The 18,299-nt window shown below is 40.6% G+C and overlaps 1 protein-coding gene across 20 annotated transcripts in view; it reads left to right on the top strand.

Annotated features, from left to right (window-relative positions):
- The window catches only part of PHF21A (PHD finger protein 21A), a 289,223-nt gene that overhangs the window by 135,911 nt on the left and 135,013 nt on the right, over positions 1-18,299 (top strand). For 3 of the 20 annotated variants that reach the window (XM_077114520.1, XM_077114521.1, XM_077114519.1), the window contains exons 3-4: positions 9,988-10,140; positions 14,527-14,701. The exons of 16 other annotated variants lie outside the window; for them this stretch is intronic. In XM_077114520.1, coding sequence (XP_076970635.1) covers positions 10,106-10,140; positions 14,527-14,701 — 210 coding nt within the window. In that variant the 5' untranslated portion in view covers positions 9,988-10,105. Of the gene's footprint in view, positions 1-9,987; positions 10,141-14,526; positions 14,702-18,299 lie in introns of those variants that run through there. One more of the 20 variants, XM_077114540.1, reaches the window with a different exon arrangement.

Genomic DNA, 18,299 nt, shown 5'->3' with positions numbered 1-18,299 from the left:
TCTTGCTAAGGGCCCATCAATCTTATTGATTTTTCTCATAGAACCAACTTCTGGTCTTATTGATTTTCTCTATTGTTTTCATGTTTTCAATTTCATTTATTTCTGTTCTAATCTTTGTTATTTCTTTCCTTTTGCTTGCTTTGGGATTAGTTTGCTGTTCTTTCTCCAGTTCTTCCAAGTGGACAGTTAATTCCTGCATTTTTGCCTTTTCTTCTTTTCTGATATAGGCATTTAGGGCAATAAATTTCCCTCTTAGCACTGCCTTTGCTGCGTCCCATAGGTTTTGATATGTTGTGTTTTCGTTTTCTTTCGCCTCAAGGTATTTACTAATTTCTCTTGCAATTTCTTCTTTGACCCACTGGTTGTTTAAGAGTGTGTTGTTGAGCCTCAACGTATTTGTGAATTTTCTGGCCCTCCGCCTATTATTGATTTCTAACTTCATTCCTTTATGATCCGAGAAAGTGTTGTGTATGATTTCAATCTTTTTAAATTTGTTAAGACTTGCTTTGTGATCCAGCATATGGTCTGTCTTTGAGAATGATCCATGAGCACTTGAGAAAAAGGTGTATCCTGCTGTTGTGGGATGTAATGTCCTATAAATGTCTGTTAAGTCTAGCTCATTTATAGTAATATTCAGATTCTCTATTTCTTTATTGATCCTCTGTCTGGATGTTCTGTCCATTGATGAGAGTGGTGAATTGAAGTCTCCAACTATTATGGTATATGTGTCTATTTCCCATTTCAGTGTCTGCAGTGTATTCCTCACGTATTTTGGGGCATTCTGGTTCGGTGCATAAATATTTATGATTGTTATGTCTTCTTCTTTAATTGTTCCTTTTATTAGTATATAGTGTCCTTCTTTGTCTCTTTAACTGTTTTACATTTGGAGTCTAATTTGTTGGATATTAGTATAGCCACTCCTGCTCTTTTCTGGTTGTTATTTGCATGAAATATCTTTTCCCAACCTTTCACTTTCAACCTATGTTTATCTTTGGGTCTAAGATGTATTTCCTGTAGACAGCATATAGAAGGATCCTGTTTTTTAATCCATTCTGCCAGTCTATGTCTTTTGATTGGGGAATTCAGTCCATTAACATTTAGAGTTATTACTGTTTGGATAATATTTTCCTCTGCCATTTTGCCTTTTGTATTATATATATATCATATCTGATTTTCCTTCTTTCTACACTCTTCTCCATACCTCTCTCTTCTGTCTTTTTGTATCTGACTCTAGTGCTCCCTTTAGTATTTCTTGCAGAGCTGGTCTCTTGGTCACAAATTCTCTCAGTGACTTTTTGTCTGAGAATGTTTTAATTTCTCCCTCATTTTTGAAGGATAATTTTGCTAGATATAGGAGTCTTGGTTGGCAGTTTTTCTCTTTTAGTAACTTAAATATATCATCCCACTGTCTTCTAGCTTCCATGGTTTCTGCTGAGAAATCTACACATAGTCTTATTGGGTTTCCCTTGTATGTGATGTATTGCTTCTCTCTCGCTACTTTCAAGATTCTCTCTTTCTCTTTGACCTCTGACATTCTAACTAGTAAGTGTCTTGGAGAACGCCTATTTGGGTCTAATCTCTTTGGGGTGCGCTGCACTTCTTGGATCTGTAATTTTAGGTCTTTCATAAGAGTTGGGAAATTTTCAGTGATAATTTCTTCCATTAGTTTTTCTCCTCCTTTTCCCTTCTCTTCTCCTTCTGGGACACCCACAACACGTATATTTGTGCGGTTCATATTGTCCTTGAGTTCCCTGATACCCTGTTCAAATTTTTCCATTCTTTTCCGGATAGTTTCTGCTTCTTTTTGGAATTGAGATGTTCCATCCTCCAAATCACTAATTCTATCTTCTGTCTCTTTAAATCTATCATTGTAGGTATCCATTGTTTTTTCCATCTTTTCTACTTTATCCTTCACTTCCATAAGCTCTGTGATTTGTTTTTTCAGTTTTTCTATTTCTTCTTTTTGATCAGCCCATGTCTTCTTCATGTCCTCCCTCAATTTATCGAGTTCGTTTTTGAAGAGGTTTTCCATTTCTGTTCGTATATTCAGCATTAGTTGTTTCAGCTCCTGTATCTCATTTGAACTATTGGTCTGTTCCTTTGACTGGGCCATATTTTCAATTTTCTGAGCGTGATCCGTTATCCTCTGCTGGCATCTGGGCATTTAATCAGACTTCCCTGGGTGTTGATCCCAACAGGCTGAAAGATCCTTCTGTGAAATCTCTGGGTTTTGTCTTTCCTATCCTGCCCAGTAGGTGGTGCTCGTGGCACACGTTTGTCTGCTGGTTCCACCAGCAAAAGGTGCTGTGGTTCCTTTAACCTTGGAAAACTCTCGCCGTAGGGGAGGTTCGGCAGCCGAAGCGTCTTGGAAGAGTGCCAGCCGGCCCGGGGGTCCAAGCACAGGGAGGGTCGCCGGCCGCCGCAGCCCGGGAGAGCACCCAACTGAATTTCCTAGTCGGCCCGGGGCACCAAGCTTGGCGGGAGGGCGCCAGCCACCGCGGCCCTGGAAAGTGCACCGTTCCCAGCTGGACCGGGGATTCACATGTTTGGAAGGGACCCCCCGGTCACCGTTCTCCGCGGTCTGGGGATTTCCGACCCAACTCTCTCAGTTGGTCCGGCGGGCCTCGCGTGGTCGGGGCGCCAGCCGCCGCGGCCCGAGGGGACCGCCTGCCCAATTCTGCCAGCTGGCCTGGGAAGGAGGAAGGGAGGGACTCCGGCCGCTTGCCGCCCCACCCGGGAAAGCCCACGCCCTTCGGCGATCTCACTGGAGCTGGTTCTTCCAGACAGTCAGCCGTTCCAGGATGGGGTACGCCGTCCCTTTGATCTCCCTCGTGGCTCCGGGAGCTGCTCTGTATCGTCTCCACTACCCCCAGTAGCTGTTCTGGAGGAGGAAAGGTGAGGGTGGCAAGGCTTAGTCGAGGATGGTGGCGGAGGAGCTGGTGAAGGCGGCAGAGGGCACGATGGTAGTTGGAGAGCCGCCGGAGTAGGAGGAGAAAGGGAAGGATAAGATGGAGAATGAAGCGCCGGAGCAGGAGGGGAAAGAGGAGGGCAAGATGGCAGCGGGAGCGCCACCGGCGGAGAAGGGGGAAGAGGGCTGGCTGGGTGGCGGCGGGAGTGCCGACCGCGAAGAAAGAGGGAGAGGAAGGCTGGCTGGGTGGCGGTGGGAGCCCCGCCCGCGTAGAAAGAGGGAGAGGAGGGCTGGCTGGCTGGTAGCGGGAGCGCCGCCCGCGGAGAAAGAGCGAGATCTTCTATTTCTTCCTGAGTAAGTGTAGCTTGTTTGTGTGTCTCCAGAAATTTGTCCCTTTCATCTGAGTTGTCTGGTTTGTTGGCATATAGTTGTTCATAGTATCCTCTTATGATTTATTTTATTTCTTCATGGTCTGTGGTAATGCACCCCTGCTCATTTCTGATTTTGTTCATAGCATCCTCTCTCTTTTTTTCTTTGTCAGTCTTGCTAGTGGCCCATCAATTTTATTGATTTTCTCAAAGAACCAACTTTTGGTTTTATTGATTTTTTTCTATTGTCCTTCCATTCATTTATCTCTGCTTCAATCTTTATTGTTTTTCTTCTCTTATTTGCTTTGGTGTTAGTTTGCTGTTCCTTCTCAAGTTCCTCCAGGTTTGCTGTTAAGTCCTCAATTTTTGTTCTTTCTTGTTTTTTAATATAGGCCTTTAGGACAATAAATTTCCCTCTCAGCACAGCCTTTGCCAAATCCCATAAGTTCTGATAAGTTGTATTCTCAGTTTCATTCATCTCCAGATACCTGCTGATTACTGTAGCAGTTTTTTTCTTTGAACCACTGATTATTTAAGAGTATGTTATTTAGTGTCCATATATTTGTGAATGTTCTCGTTCTTTGGTGGTTATTGAAATGTAACTTCATCCCATTGTAATCAGAGAAATTGCTTTGAATAATTTCAGCATTTTTAAATTTATAAAGAACTGTTTTGTGCCCCCACACATGATCTGTCCTGGAGAATGTTCCATGAGCACTAGAGAAGAATGTATAACCTTGTGCTTTGTGGTGCAATGACCTGTGTATATTTGTTAGTTCTAATTCATTTATCAAGGTATTTAACTTCTCTATTTCCTTGTTGATCTTCTGTCTCATTGTTCTGTCTATAGAGAAGAGTGGTGTATTGAAGTCTCCCACTATTATTGTTGAAACATATATCGTTCCCCTCAGTTTCCCCAATGTCTGTCTCATGTACTTTGAAGTTCCTTGATTGGGAGCATAAACATTTATGATTGTTATATCTTCTTGGTGAATTGAACCTTTAATTAGTATATAGTGTCCTTCTTTGTCTCTTATGATGTCTTTACATTTTTTAAGTCTGTTTTGTCTGATATTAGTATAGGTACTCCTGCTTTCTTTTGGTTACAACTTATGTGGAAAATCCTTTTCCATCCTTTCACTTTCAATCTATTTGTATCCTTGCGTCTAAGATGAGTCTCTTGTAAGCAGTATATAGCTGGATTGTGTTTCTTAATCCATTCTGCCAACCTGTATCTTTTAATTGGTAAATTTAGTCTGCTGACATTCAGAGTTATTACTGAAAATGCATTTCTTGATTCTTCCATCTTATCTTTATTTGTCAGCTCTATATATTCTTCTTCCCTTTGTGTTCTTTAAATTACCCTTAGTGGTACTCTTCAATTCTGTGCCCTCCTCCAGACCTCCCTCTCCTGTCTTTTTTTCCAGCCGGCAGAACTCGTTTTAGTATTTCTTGTAGGGGTGGTCTCTTGTTAACAAATTCTTTCAGGTCTTCTTTGTTTGTGAAAACTTTGATCTCTTTCTCAATTTTGAAGGACAGTTTGGCTGAGTACATAATTTTTGGCTGGAAGTCTTTCTCTTTCCAGATCTTGTATATCATACCACTGCCTTCTCACCCCCAGGGTTAGTCTGAACTCAGTCTTATTTGATTTCCCTTGTATGTAGTAGATTGTTTTTCTCTTGCTGCTTTCATGATTTTCTGCTTCTCTTCAACATTTGACAGACTGATTAGTATGTGCCTTGGGGAAGGCCCATTTGGATTTATTCTGTTTGGAGTTCTTTGGGCTTCTTTGACTTGTATATTTATATCCTTTATGAGGGTTGGGAAGTTTTCCCCCATTATATCCTCAACTACTTTTCCTAGCCCTTTACTCTCTCTACTCCTTCTGGGACACCAGTGATTCTTCTATTTGTATGCTTTGTTTTGTTATCATTTCCCTGAGTTCTCACTCAATTTTTTCCATCTTTTTTGCCATTTGCTGTTTTGAGTCTTCAAAGTCAATTATCCTGTCCTCTATATTACTTATTCTTTCTTCTGTCTCTTCAAATCTGGTGTTGTGTGCCTCTGGTATGGTTTTTATTTGGTCAACAGAGTCTTTAATCTCTGTGATTTCTGCTATTTTTCTATTAATTCTTTCAAATTCCCCTTTATGGTTTTCTACTGTTTTCTTAATCTCCTTTATGTCATTTGCTATCCCACTTATTTTAGTAAGTAGAGTTGTATGAACATCTTTGATTAATTGTTCCAATGTCCCTGTCTCCTCAGGTGTTTTAATTTGGTCTTTAGGCAGGGCTATATCTGTCTGCATTGTGATATGCCTAGTGATCTTCTGCTGTCTTCATTGCATATAAATATCTTGATTGATTTACTTTGGGAGCTGATTTCTTTCAGTTGTCTAAGGCCTTGTGTTTGTGGATGGTTGTAAAACCTGGAGCAGGGTATGGGGTGGGCATTCAGTACAGTGATTTGATTCAGAGCAGGTGTAGGTACAGGTTGGGGAAATTATGCCAATGCTTGTGAAGGTGGCACCCAACCTCCAGGGAGGTTGTAGCTGTGTGTGCACCGGTCTGGTGGGCGTAACCCTGGTGTGTGCTGGTCTAAGACACCGGGCCCTTTGTGTGCATGTGTAGAGCTGTAGCAGCAGGTTGGCTTTATTCCTTCATGGATTGGAGGCAGATGTGACCTGGCTGTGCAGGTCAGCACTTTCTCAGAACTGGGAAGTGAGGCTGAGGGCTGTGCTCATGCGCAGTTCTAGAACTGCTGTAAAGTGCAGTTCCCAGAGCTGAATGTCGTGATTGGGGTACCGTGCGCATGCGTGGGTCTGGGAGTGCCATAAACAGATGCACAGAGCTCAGGGATGGTGGGGTGAGGCTGTGCGACACTGTGGGTGGGGGGCGGGGGTAGCCTAGATATGGGGGTTAGTGCCCAGGCCTTTATGTGCTGGCAACAACCTGCAGGGAACAGAGAGTGGGAGATAGTGCTTGGGAGGGTACAGGAGAGGGTTGGGCTGCACTTGGGGTGGGCATACATGCACTGATGATTGGTGGGGGGGTGGGTGCCTGGAGCGTGGGGAATGGGAGCAAATGATGGGGTTGAGGTGTGTGGGGTATTGAGTGAATTGCTGTTCACTGGACTGCGCTGGTGACGGTAGTGTGTCCAAGGAACGTGGCCTGGCCAACTTCTAGTCCCGGGCTCCTGTCCATGCACTCCCACAGGCTCCTTGCCTCTGCGCCAGGTTCCAGCTTTCTTCCTCTCAGCTCCTCAGCCTCTGCAAACAGGGCTGCTGCATGTGGTGCAGAAGGCTCTCCCAGGTCAGCTCCACTCCCGAATCGCCACCTCAGTTACCCTCCTGTCCCTTCTCTGACTTTTCCGTGGAGCAGGGCTAGGCTCTAGCTAGTCTATTCAGCCATCTTCCCGAAGTCATCTGTCAAAGTACTTTTTAACGTGTAGTTATAGCTCCTAACTCTTATCTCCCCCCTAATTATTTACCCCTAGCATTGTCGTAGTACTAGGGGGTTATTCCAATTAAATATAGACATAGCTTGTAGTGGGTAATTTTTCCCATATACCCCTCTATTATTCACTCTTTGTACAAGTGCCATACCTTTTGAAGTAGTTCTTACTAGAACTTATTTATATTTGTGTTGCTAATCGGTGAGATTCATGGCTCTAAACAACTCCTTTCAATCATATTCACCTTCATTATGACACTGTTACTTATAATCCCCCTAACAAGCTACCATAACTCTATGCATTCCAATACATTTAAGTTCATCCTCATCAACAAGTCTGTACACACTAAGTAACTGCTCCCCTTTCTTTGGCTTCTATCTATCTCTAGGCCCTCTATATTCTACAACTCTGAGTTTGCATTTTTAGGAGGTTCATTTTAGTGAAATCCTATAGTGTCTACCTTTTTCTGTCTGGCTTATTTCACTTAGCATTATGCTACAAGCTATGCCCATGCTGTCATATGTTTCAGGACCTCATTTCTTCTTACTACTGCGTAATAGTCCTTTGTATGTATGTACCATGTTTTGTTTATCCACTCTTTTTGTATTGGACACTTGAATTTTTTCCATCTTTTGCCATTTGTGAATAATGCCATTATGAACATTGGCATGCAAATGTCTATTCATGTCACTGCTTTCAGCTCTTCCGAGTATATTCTGAGTACTTGTATTGCTGGGTATAGGGCACCTCTATATTTAATAATCTAAGGAAACACCAAACTGTCTTCCACTGTGGCTGTACCATTATACATTCCCAGTAGCAGTGAATAAACGTTCAGATTTCTCTACATCTTCTCCAACATTTGTAGTTTCCTGTTTGTTTATGGCAGCCATCCTTGTTGGGGTGAGATGATATCTCATTGTGGTTGTGATTTACATTTCCCTAATAGCTACTGAAGATGAACATCTTTTCATGTGCTTTTTAGCCATTTGTATTTCTTCTTCTGTAAAATGTCTGTTCATATCTTTTGTTTGCTTTAAATATTAATATTCAGCTTATATGAAATATTTTGAAGTTAGAAAGTACTGAGCCATGGATTTGGTTTTTTTTGAGTCACAGCATGTAGTTATGATTTTATGTATAATGAATAAAACCTAACTGGTGTCAAAGGTATTGAAAACATCTTAAAATCAAATCTTCTCTTAAGTGTTATTTCATTCATACTTAATCTCTAGGTCCAAGAATGTATAGTGCGTTCATTGTTTTTCTTTCTAGCGTTTGAAAAATATAGTTGTGTTTTTCTTATTTTTCTATTTATATCATTCAAACCAGGTCTAGAAATAAGTACCTTTACTTTTATATATTTGTTTCACTAAGAATCCTTCTTTTGTACTGATGTTTTTTTAGATTTTTACTCTTTCTGCTACCAGTGAGAAATGTGACTTAGTGTTCTTTTGGCAAGCATTTCATCAGGATGGTTAATCACAGTCTGAAATATGTATTTTAATTACAAATTTGTAATTTAAATTTAGTAGTTCAATTGTGCCCTTAGTAGAATAATGCTTTTGGAGGGAAGGTGGTGCTGTCTGGCACATTAGATGAGGCACTTAGAATTTTCCTTTGTTGTATAGGGTTTGCTTCTTTTCACCCCTGATTTGCCTTCTTGTGGGAATTATTCCTTAAACCCATCCTCTAGTAGGTGTACACGCATGGACACTTAGTACATAACCTTACAACTTCCCCTTTCCCCCCACATACAACTTGAAGATGAAGCTGTTAAATTGCCCTTTCTGTGATTCTTTCATATTAAGCTACTTAAAAGGCGTGGTCAGGGCTGTCCAGGAGAGTGGAAAAGCATTGTTAACTGAAAGTAAAAGGGAAAATATATAAGGTTTTCTAGGTGATTAACTGACCTGATAAAGATTTCAGATGCTTCACCAGGGCAAATGATGAGAAAACTGGTATAAGTAGAATGCTATCTTCTCAGCACTTGCAGCCAGGAACTATTCAAGTACATGAATATCTTAATTCTGTCCCTACCTTTTGTTTTATTTAAAACATCAATGCCTTGTGACTAGGTGAATGAACCTTAGGAGCTGTATGTTGAACGAAATGTAAGGGAAAAAAAGACAAATGTTATTATGCCTCAATCACAGACTAACTATAATAAAAAAAATCGGTGAAGTAAAGTTGAAAGTATGTGTTATCAGGTTGCGGCTTATCATAAAGGATCCTAGATTGTAAGCTCTTATAGTAGTCACATATATTCATGAGATATAACTGTTAATTCTAAATTCTGAGATACTGAACTGTTTGTATATAACATGGTCTTTCCCAGAAACTTTGGGTACTTATGTGACACCTGAGACTCAGAGTTAGAGCTCTGAAGCTGTGAATGTGAGCAGTACTCCATTATAGGAACTGCTTAAAAAGTTGAAAAAGGGATCAGACTTCAACTAGAGCTATGAATGAAGCTGATCTAGATGTGACTACGGTATACTAGAAGACTGGGTAAAGGATGATATCGTCCACATTTTAAAACCTCAACTTTTGGGTGAGAATAAGGGGAGAGATGTTTATTTGGTACAAAATTTATAGTTTGGGTAGTACATTTCCTCATTTAACTTGTATGGTCAGTTTAGTTGAACACCATAAGTACATGGAATCTTGAATAGGGTGTGAGATTTTATTGGTTTGTCCAGGTTAGTGTGATGCCCTGATAATTCCCAGAGCGATTTGGGCAGTGAATAAAGAAGTATTTGCAAAGTCCCCTTGGGGGAGTGGGGAGAAAGGAGGAAATATTCAACTTCCCCATTTGGAGAATTTCTAATAGTCTCACAAGCAGTGGGGACAACCATATCAATAGACCAAGCCCTCAATCTTGGAGTTCGCCCTTATGAAACTTATTCCTGCAAAGGGTAGTAGGCTAAGCCTACTTAAAATTAGGCCTAAGCGTCACCCTCAGAGAACCTCTTTCATTGCTCAGATGTGGATTCTCTCTCTAAGCCAACTCAGCATGTGAACTCACTGCCTTTTTCCTACATGGAACCTAACTCCCAGGGGTGTAAATCTCCTTGGCAACATGGGACAGAAAGCCTGTGATAAGCCAGGACCTGGCATCGAGAGATTCAGAAAGCCTTCTTGACCAATAGGGAGAAGAGAGAAATAAGACAAAATAAAGTTCCAGTGGATGAGAGATTTCAAACAGAGTTGAGAGGCTATTCTGAAGGTTATTCTTATATAGATATCCTTTTTTAGTCTATGGTGTACTGGAGTGGCTAGAGGAAAGTTCCTGAAACTGTTGAGCTGTGTTCCAGTAGCCTACATTCTAGAAGACCATTGTTTGAAGATAGAACATTTACAGTGTGACTGTGTGATGATGACTTTGTGTCTGATGCTCCTTATATCCAGGTATGGACAAATGAGTAAAAAATATGGATATAAATAAATAAGTAAATAATAGGGGAAATGAAGGGTAAAATAAATTGGGCAAATGAAAACACTAGTGATAAGTGAGCAGGAGGGGTAAGGTGTATGGTATGTATGAGTTTTTTCTTTTTCTGGAATGATGCAAATTGTCTTAAGAAATGATCATGGTAATGAATACACAACTATGTGTTGATATTGTGAGCCATTGATTGTGCACTATGTACAGAAAGTATGTAGTCTGAAGATTTCTCAATAAAAAAATTAAAAATATCAATCCGTTTTGTATAGTAGTTAATGCTTTTCAATTCTGTAGGGTATACAAAATATGTTTTCCCTCTTCTGTGAAGTTCAGAGAACTGATAATGCATTGAGGTTGAGTGACTTGTCCAAGGTTATATTGCTGGTGTTTAAGCGAAGACACTTAGTTTCAAATGTTAGAAGCTGAACTCAAAGTTATTGAAACAAAAAGGGAATTTAGTGGCTCCTATAACTAATTAGTTTAGGGATAGCTAGTTTCAGGCATGGTTTGATTTATGGGCTTTAAGCTCTCTTTCTTTTGGCTTCATTTTATGCTGACTGTCCTGTATTGGCAGAGGTGGCTTCTGGAAGCTCTAAGTTTGTAATCTATTTTATCAACCCTGATGAAGAAAGTAATTTTTTTTCTGAAAGCACCAGCACAAAACCTGAGCAGGATTTTCAGGATCATACTTGAACCAGTTGTTCTTTATTGTGGCCAGGCCTCTGGAATACTCTAATGGCCAGACCTGGGTCACAAACCGCCCCTGAAGCAGAGGTGGAATGATTCCTAGATGAACAACCTTCACTGAAAGTGGGAGAAGGGTAGTTTTCTGAAAAGATACTGTGCAGGCAAATGCCATAGGTCATAGGTAACTTACTGAGTCTGGATTTCTGATTCTAAAGCTGTTGTTGCTTTCTGTTTACCACTACTAAAAGTGTTAAGGAAAATAGAATCACATGTATTAAAATAGTTGTCTAAAGATAAGACGTATGATCTTAAAATTTGTAAGTTCTTTAATATCAAACCCTTTTTTTTTTCTTATTCCTTTAGCATGCTCAGTATTATCACTTTATCATGTGCTAGGGTCTGGATTCTTAAATAATCTTACCTTATTTTGACTGTTATCATAGGAAAACCCTTTGGAAGGCTACATTATTTTTGGAATTCTAGGAGTTTGATATGTATACGAAGAAAAGAGGCTTAACAAAAAAGTTGTTGTTGGATTGTTTAAAGTTCCATCATTTCAAGAGGCTCATCATTTCTAGACAGAAGGATTCTGTTCACCCTTTCTTCTTCTCACACTCTGCTCCTCCTCTATCACTTTCCTTTTTGTTTCTTAGTTTAAATCCATTCCTTCCTTCTATTCTTTTCCTCCTTCTGATCCCTTCCATTTCTCCAATCTCTTCCTCCACAGAGAAAGGGATTGAACAAATTCCACACTCCCTTGAGTTGAGTCATATGACCATTCTCTTCCTTCAAGGAAAATACTACAAAATAGAATCATACAATGACATGCTTACAAACGGAAGATTAATGAGAACTCTCCTGTGGTGAACAAGAAGCTTTATGTCTCTGATGTCCAAAGTCAGAGTATCTTGTTCCAGATTTCTTTAGACAGCTTCAACTTGGGTATCTCTGGAGATCCCAGACACAGCTTGGTTGCTGGAAATGTAGACTTAAGGGCTTCCCTAAACTCTCGTGCCCAAGATGACTGTGGGAATAGAGATGGGAGATAATGTTAAATGCTCTAATTTTCATTCCTGCTGTCACTAAAATAAAAATGACCTAACTGCATTTTGGGCACCCAGGCAGCACTGAAATGACATGCTACCTGCTGACCTAATCCATTTCATTTCCGGTACTAGAATAACCAAAGCAATTTGCTCAATTTGCAGGTGACTGTTTACTCTTTAATGCTGCAATGATTAGATCTAGTGTAAAAAATCACATACTCTTTATCAAGAATTAAAACTCTAAAGATGGAAAGTTTTTCTTTTTGGAAGAAGTCTTTTAAATGCACTCTGAGGTGTATTTCACCTCAGAGACTGTACTTTCAGAAAGCCACTCTTTGTTGCTGTCCGCCAGGAAGGAGTACAATCTGCTGATGAAATTTGAGATAACTGAAGTGTTCCTCAGCAGCAGCTGAATGGAGCAGAGAAATAGGAGACTACTGTATCTGTCTTAACGTAAATTTTGTAAGTTTACTAGAAAAAGATCTGTATAGCATGTAAACAGATTAACTCATGTTAGTCCAGCAGCTGCTTTTCTGGAAAATAGAAGAGGGGCTGTATGCAGCTGTAATCCTGCACACACATTCAGGTACTGGCCGTATTTCTTTTGTCTCAAACTCTGCCAAGGGCCATACATGCTGAGTTCCAGTTTCTTAAATTTTAACTTTTAAAAAATCTTAACTTCATTCTTTCTTACCTTTCAAAATGAAATGATTAAAATGTTTTAAGTTATAGTTTCAGGAGCTTGGACTCTCTGGTCTTGAACACTTGGGTTTAATAATTATGTATAGTACTGCAATTGATGAATTAGATTATAGAAACTCCCGCTACATTCCCTTTCCAGAGGTCCTTGTATCAGTAAGTAACATGCTGGCAGAATTGAGGTGTCTGCTTGCAGTTCAGCCCTCTTTTATTTCTTACTGCTTTCTGTGATTCGGCAGCTGTGGAATTTGCTTCCCTGCATGGGCCTCTCAGAAGCCAGCTCTCCTGCTCTCCCCAACATGCTCACAGTCAGCAGAACAGGGAAATCACACTGATCAGCACACCACTCATTTGATCAAAGGAAGCCAGCCACTTTTCTTCAACAAGACCCAGCGGTATTAGTCACTACACTTCCTCCTGCCGTGAGCAAGGCCACTGGAACACTGCTGGCAACATTAGCCTGTGTCTAAAAAGCTGCTTATGTTCCCTTTGCCTTGGCCTTGGCCTAGATCTGGGCAAAAAAGGCAGAAAAAGAGAAAATTGCCCCAACAACATGAGCTCTCCTTCCTAAAAGTTGGTATGAAGTCTTTCCCTCCAGTGGAAATCCCTAGAGGCGATCCATAACCTTGCAAGAGGAGAACTTCTTAATTTTCTTTTAATTGCAGAAGAGCAGAACCCCATAGCAAATTGAACATGTGGTGACTATGTAAAATATATGACTGACTATGGGCTTACTTTGAGTTAACCACGGGGCTGACAAATGTACAAAATTAAAATAAGCCACATTTTTTGGTACTTAATCTCTTGATTCTGTTACTTTTTATTGTTTGCTGGGTAGTCATATGTATTTTTTAAGGAACCTACAGATCTCAATGCTTATTTGTTAGATATAGGCAGCAGTTTACCATTCATGGTTCTAATGTGTGTATAATTCCCTTTCTTGCAAGCAATTGACATTTCAGTACAGTTTGCAATATGGAGCATGGAAGGGACCGCCTAAGTAGGACAGTAGCTGCTCTTTGTCACTTGCAGCTGTGTTTGCAAGGGAACCTGCTGGCAGCCAGCAAGGGAAGTGCCGTGACAGGTGGGAAGAACAAAACCAGAAAATAATGCTGCTTCTTTCACTTATTCTTTCTATTCCTTTCTTTTTCCCTCACCCTGTTCTACATGACCGTCTGTTTTTCTTCTCTTCCCCTTTTTGAAGCCATCTGTTTTCTTCCACCAATTCTGTTTGACCTGCAGAAGCCACCACACAGGAACCCACTGTGTTGTAGTAGCCTGTGTGTGACGTGTACTGAATGTATGTATAAGGGCTAGGCTTAACCTGATGCCTTGAGGGAATGGTGAAGGCCTGGCATATAAAATTTCATAAATTTTACACTCCAATTCTCAGACTCAAAAGACAATATAGTCTACTCACTGGAGCTGAGAAATGTGAAGAGGGCTTTTTAAACCCTGGCTCTACAAATTCCACATTATGTTTGATTAGAGATGAGAGTAACTTTAGTATTGTGTAAAATGCTGATTATGTTCCTTTGACATTGGCCAAGAGAAAGGAGGACAATGCCCACCTTTCTGAAAGTTGGTGTGAAGTATTTTCAGCCCTGATGGTAGCACAGTTGTTAACTCTACAGAGCTGGTTTACTGTTCCCTGACACAGGCACTCATTTAATGTTCTGCCTTCTAGGATCTCCCTTCAGTTATCCATTCCTCAAGCAATGAACCTTTAGGGGACAATTCAGTTTGTTCCTTTTTAAAGTGGCATCTTTTTTCCACCTTGGGGAGTATGTCAGGACTTTTAAGCTTTATATCAAAATTCAGGCCTTTCTGAGGTGAACTGAAAATGTAGTTTCTGTCTGCCACTGCAAAAGTAAACTTGCCACAAAGATATTTGTTTTTCTTCTTAAAAAAAAAAAGGACTTCCGGGTCAAGATGGCGGCTTAACAACGTGCACATTTTAGTTCGTCCTCCAGAACAACTACTAAATAATCAGAAACAGTACAGAACAGCTCCCGGAGCCACGATTGTGACTGGACACACAGCGTACCCCAGTCTGGACCAGCTGGACTGGCTGCAAGCACCCCCCAGAACCGTGAGTTCCCAAAGCTGTGGTGGCCAGCACCCCTCCCCCACAGGCCGCTTCCCAGAGGGGAAAGGAAAGGACTTTATCAGCAGCAGGGACTGGGCACAATGAAACGCCAATTGTGGAACTAATTAACAAATTCTGACTACTAAAAATAGGTCCCCAGCTTAGGTGAACCTGATCAAAGCAGAGGTTGCTCATTTTTGCCCCGGCGCCAAGGGGGCAGGACTGACAGAAAAAGGGGAAAAAAAAAAAATGAGGAAACAGAGATTTTTGTGGCTGTGTATCTACAAAGGCTTGACTGCCTCTGGATACAGTAGCAGGACTTTTCAGGCTGCAACTGCCCGAGGCATAGGCAGAAGTGAGCTCTTTTGCGGGCTTACCTGGAGCCTGTGCCTTCCCCAGGGAAGGGGTGAAGCCCCATCCAGGTGGAATCCCTCCATCAAGGAATTCAGACACCAGGGCTTGGTAATTTGAAGCCATTAAAACCAGCCTACAACCTCTCCTCTGTCTCCACCACGCCCCTAGCCAAAGTTAAAGGTACCGCATCATCTTATGCTGGTGGAACCTGCAGTCAGACAAGCACCGCATACTGGGCAGGATAAGAAAAACAGAGTCCAAAGACTTCACAGGGAAGTCTTTCAACCTGCTGGGTCTCACCCTCAGGGAAAACTGATGCAGGTGACTATTTCCTCCTGATAGGAGGCCAGTTTGGTCTGGGAAAATCTGGCTGGGCTCTATAATATCTAAGTAGACCCTCCTAAGTGTGTGTGGGGAAAAGGCACCACACAAGCAGGGCAAGAAACAAGAAAACAAGAACTGAAAAATTCTCCTCTGTTAAACAAAACTTAAGCTAAAGGTCCAGATAAAGCTGAACGGAATGTCAAAGAACAAATAGACAACAAATTCATCCAGCAAGAAAACCCTAGATAAAAGAAGTGAAAGCAATCTCCAGAATAAACTAATTAAGGTAATTAAATGTCTAGACGCCAGCAAAAAATAACAAATCACCCTAGGAAAATTGAAGATATGGCCCAGTCAAAGGAACAAGCCAACAATTCAAATGACATACAGGAGCTGAAACAATTAATTCAGAATGTATGAACAGACATGGAAAACCTCATCAAAAACCAAACCAATGAATTGAGGGAGGATGTAAAGAAGGCAAGGAAAGAACAAAAAGAAGAAACTGAAAGTCTGAAAAAGAAAATCACAGAACTTATGGGAATGAAAGACACAGTAGAAGAGATGAAAAAAACAATGGAAACCTACAATGGTAGATTTCGAGAGACAGAGCATAGGATTTCTGAACTGGAGGATGGAACATATGAAATCTGACAAGAAACAGAAACTATAGGAAAAGAAATGGAAAAATATGAGCAGGGACTAAGGGAATTGAAAGACAATATGAAACGCACAAATATATGTGTTGTGGGTGTCCCAGAAGGAGAAGAGAAGGGAAAAGGAGGAGAAAAACTAATGGAGGAAATCATCACTGAAAATTTCCCAACTCTTAGGAAAGACTTAAAATTACAGATCCAAGAAGTGCAGCATACCCCAAAGAGAATAGATCCAAATAGACATACTCCAAGACATTTAATAATCAGAATGTCAGAGGTCAAAGAGAAAGAGAGCATCCTGAAAGCAGCAAGAGAAAAGCAATCCATCACATACAAGGGAAGCCCAATAAGACTATGTGCAGATCTCTCAGCAGAAACCATGGAGGCGAGAAAACAATGGTGTAATATATTTAAATTATTAAAAGAGAAAAACTGCCAACCAAGAATTCTATATCCAGCAAAACTGTTCTTCAAAAATGAGGGAGAAATTAAAACATTTTCAGACAAAAAATCACTGAGAGAATTTGTGACCAAGAGACCAACTCTGCAAGAAATACTAAAGGGAACACTAGAGACAGATATGAAGACAGAAGAGACAGGTGTAGAGAAGAGTATAGAAAGGAAGACTATGAGTAAAGGTAAAAAGAAGGAAAATTAGATATGACATATAAAATCCAGAAGGCAAAATAGTAGAAGAAAGTACTACCCATGCAGTAATAACACTGAATGTTAATGGATTAAACTCTCCAATCAAAAGACATAGTCTGGCAGAATGGATTAAAAAACAGGATCCATCAATATGCTGTCTCTACTCAAAGGACAAGAGGCCAAGGACACAAGTGGACATTTACACACCAATGTTTATAGCAGCATTATTAACAATTACCAAGAGATAGAAACAGCCAAAATGTCCATCAACAGACAGTTGGCTAAACAAACTGTGACATTTACATAAGATGGGATATTATGCAGTTGTAAGACAGAATAAAGTTATCAAGTATGTAACAACATGAATGGACCTTAAGGACATTAGGCTGAGTGAGATTAGCCAGAACCAAAAGGACAAATACTGTATGGTCTCACTGATATGAACTGACATTAGTGAATAAACTTGGAGAATTTCATTGGTAACAGAGAGCAATAGGGTAAGATATTGTGTAATTGGGGCTGAAGGGATACAGATTGTGCAACAGGACTGAATATAAAAACTCAGAAATGGACAGCACAATATTACCTAACTGTAATACAATTATGTTAAAACACTGAATGAAGCTGCATATGAGAATGATAGAGGGAGGAGGGCTGGGGCATAAATGAAATCACAAAGAAAGATAGACGATAAAGATTGAGATGGTGTAATCTAGGAATGCCTTGAGTATATAATGATAGTGACTAAATGTACAAATTTAAAAAATGTTTTTGCATGAGGAAGAACAAAAGAATGTCATTACTGCAGTGTGCTGAAAATAGATGGTACTTAATAGTTTAAAATTTCAACTAATGTGTGAGACTAAAGCAAAAAATGTTTATTTGGTACAAATCTATACTTTGACTAGTGCATCTCCTAATATAACTTATGTAGATAGTTGATTGAACACCTTAAGTACATGGAACTTGTATAGGACATGAGATTTTGTTGGTTTGTCCAGGTGATGCCCTGATGAATCCCAGAGTGATTTGATCAGTGAGTGGAAAAGTATTTGCAAAGTCCCCTTCGGGGAATGGTGAGAACGGGGGAAAACTCAACTTCCCCAAGTTGAATTCTTGATACTCTCACAAGCAGTGTGGACACCCAAAGCAGTTGGCTGAGCCACCAATCTTGGGGTTTGTTCATATGAAACTTAATCCTGCAAAGGATAGGTTAAGCCTACTTAAAATTAGGTCTAAGAGTAACCCCCAAGAGAACCTCTTTTGTTGCTCAGATGTGGCCTCTCTCTCAAGCCAACACAGCAAGCAGACTCACCACCCTCCCCCTGTCTACATGGGACATGACTCCCAGGGGTGTGGATCTTCCTGGCAGCGTGGGACAGAAATCCCAGAATGAGCTGAGATTCAGCATCAAGGGATTGATAAAAACTCTAGAATGAGCTGAGGCCCAGCATCAAGGAATTGAGAAAACCTTCTCGACCGAAAGGGGGAAGAGTGAAATGAGACAAAGTGTCAATGGCTGAGAGATTCCAAGCAGAGTTGAGAGGTTATCCTGGAGGTTATTCTTATGCATTAAGTAGATGTCACCTTGTTATCCAAGATGTAATGGGGAGGCTGGA

The sequence above is a fragment of the Tamandua tetradactyla genome, chromosome 8 (genome assembly GCF_023851605.1).
Source record: "Tamandua tetradactyla isolate mTamTet1 chromosome 8, mTamTet1.pri, whole genome shotgun sequence".
In the NCBI taxonomy this organism is placed as follows: Eukaryota; Metazoa; Chordata; class Mammalia; order Pilosa; family Myrmecophagidae; genus Tamandua; species Tamandua tetradactyla.
Note: the sequence above shows the minus strand (reverse complement) of the source record. Positions and strands in the feature narration are given on the sequence as shown.